This window comes from Frankliniella occidentalis, unplaced genomic scaffold (assembly GCF_000697945.3).
Source record: "Frankliniella occidentalis isolate FOCC.00 unplaced genomic scaffold, Focc_3.1 Scaffold74, whole genome shotgun sequence".
Taxonomy (NCBI): domain Eukaryota; kingdom Metazoa; phylum Arthropoda; class Insecta; order Thysanoptera; family Thripidae; genus Frankliniella; species Frankliniella occidentalis.
In genome coordinates this window covers 233,499-235,854 of record NW_026267204.1, presented here as the reverse complement: position 1 = coordinate 235,854, position 2,356 = coordinate 233,499, and the positions used below count along the sequence as shown (strand labels likewise).

General features: G+C 55.1%; 1 protein-coding gene across 3 annotated transcripts in view; it reads left to right on the top strand.

Annotated features, from left to right (window-relative positions):
* LOC113211773 (Kv channel-interacting protein 4) overlaps positions 1 to 2,356 on the top strand; it is a 36,301-nt gene that overhangs the window by 21,995 nt on the left and 11,950 nt on the right. Inside the window, exon 1 of one of the 3 annotated variants that reach the window (XM_052268695.1) lies at positions 1,330 to 1,555. The exons of the other annotated variants lie outside the window; for them this stretch is intronic. Coding sequence (XP_052124655.1) covers positions 1,412 to 1,555 — 144 coding nt within the window. The 5' untranslated portion in view covers positions 1,330 to 1,411. Of the gene's footprint in view, positions 1 to 1,329; positions 1,556 to 2,356 lie in introns of those variants that run through there. 3 annotated transcript variants of the gene reach the window in all.

Sequence of the window (2,356 nt, the reverse complement as noted above, 5' to 3'; positions counted from 1 at the left end):
ACCCCCTCACCCTCACCTGCAGCCTGCAGTTGGAGTGCAGCGCCTCTGCCAGGTGCAGCCCAGCCATGGGCTCCAGGTTGGTGGCCGCCAGCCCTAGCACCCTGGGCCCCGCGTTGCGCCGCAGCAGGGCGGCGAGGTACTGGCCGCCGAGGTCGCCCAGCGGGTTCAGCCGCAGGTCCAGGCGCTCGAGCTGCAGACGCTCCTCCTCCGGACGCTCTTCCTCGAGACGCTCTCCCTCCAGACGCTCTGCCTCCAGACGCTCACCCTCCAGACGCTCGCTCGCCGGACCCGACTGAGCCATGGCGAACGCTAGCCCCCGGACGCCAACCGACCCGATCTAAGCAGTAAAACAACTTTTAAAAAATGCATTATCTGCTTTCTGTAATTTTAGATTCACAAAACTAGTTCGTAAATCGAAACGGCTGCCTCATTTTCCCACCACGCTCTTTTGTGTACTGGTTTTGTGGAAAATGTGTTGCGAGTAAACCACTGGGGCGGTGGCGGTGAGGCTGCGAGCTGCTAATGCGTTTTTAACCACATTGGGGCGCACCCGCACGCACACGCGCACACACATGTGGGAAGGGACTCGCCAAAATTTGTTCGACGGGTCAACTATCGTGTTCGGATTTGGAGGTCGATGTCACGTATTGAGGAGCATTTAGCGTCCGAACCTCGAACACTTTTTTGGTCGACCATCCTAGTGACCAGGGGACACCCTGGGATAGGAACTTTCTGTAACTCTACATGACATAAATTATTTTGTCGTGCACCATAGTGTTGCGTATTACGGATTACGGCCTCGCTGCCGACCTTGGCGTTGACGAGCAGGAGCGTGTGGAGGCTGTGCAGGTGCGGGAGCGCGGCCGCCACGGCCAGGGCGCCCTGGTCGCCGAGCGGGCAGTGCGACAGGTCCAGCAGGCCGAGGCGGCCCCCGCCGAGGCTCCCGGCCTGCGCCAGCGGCCTGAGCAGGGCTGCTGCGCGCAGGGGGTCCACGAGGGAGCGGCGGACGCGGAGGGCCTGCGTGGGAGGCCAGGGGGCTCGCACTGTGAGAAATGTCCTCATAAATTTTACATACACATACAAATTTATATACAATTTCAACATTTGTTCTTTTTATTCACCAATTTTTTATTTACAAAATACGTTGTAAATTTTGCGACCACCCATTCTTTGATTGTCGATCAATTCTATATTGATTAGAAGTTAGAAGTGCTTGTAAACTTTCTATTTGAAATTGTAATTTAACAACAAACACATGATGGAAAATTTTTCCTTGAACCCTCGATTGTATTTTACAGTGAGAGAGACGGTGTCCTTCAGATCCTCTTGCCCAATCTGGGAAAGATTTCGCGGTTGTTTGAATGGCTCCGGTTTCGGGAGGGGGTCCTCGACAGCTCACCGTCAGCTCGGGATGGTTGGCCACGGCGCGTCCCAGCCTCTCGCAGTCGCCCACGGAGACCCTCTGCTCCGCGGGGTCGAAGTCCACGCCCATGCCGAGCTTCGTGAACACGACCTCCAGCTCCTGCAAGACGAAGCGGCGACACTGGAAATCCAAGTGTGTGAATGTCGCACACTTGTAGGCGTGTGAATTTCCATTCATACATACTTGAGGACGCTAGTGTACGAATTTTGCTGGAAAATCCGCACATTTTAACGTGGTCTAAGTGGGCGAGCGGATATTCACTCAGCTACAAGTGTGTGACATGCATAACGTTAAACGGGGCAGGGGCCCTTGAGCCCCTTGAATGGTCTGCAGACAGGTCTGCGATTGCGGCCCGGAAACAAAGACAGATGGCAGGCGTCTGATACCGTTGCAGGGGCTCCTCACTGACACGTCAGGCGGACTGTAGCGTCAGAGGAGACATGCATCAAAGTTCTAGACGGTATGGAGCTCGGCGCCTGCGAGACTCGGGGTAGGCCAGCCCGCAGTACGCGCATGCACCGCAGTCGACATATTGCCTACCCACCAGGCGCCATGAGAGGTTGCATTCGGCTGGGACTCAGCTCAGCAGTTTCGTAGCAGCAATTTTAAATTATGACGGACATACTCTCTGGAGGATCCTACCGCTATGAGGGTGATAATTTAAGTAAAAGGGCGAGCTTATTTCTCCAGCACAAGATTAATATTTTTTGTGGTCGATGTTTCCCCTTGTTTTTTTTTCGGGGGGCGTCGTGGGGGATCTAGAATATGCTGGTTTAAGACTATTCGAAGGAAACTGTTCACAGTGTATTAAATCTCGCTGGCGTCGGCGTGCGGTTTTGTACTACTAGAGGGCTGTGACGCTATGTGAGGCACGTCCCAGCCACCCCCTCTCTCCTCTCGACCGCGGTGGAGGCAGCGCTGACCCCCCCCCCC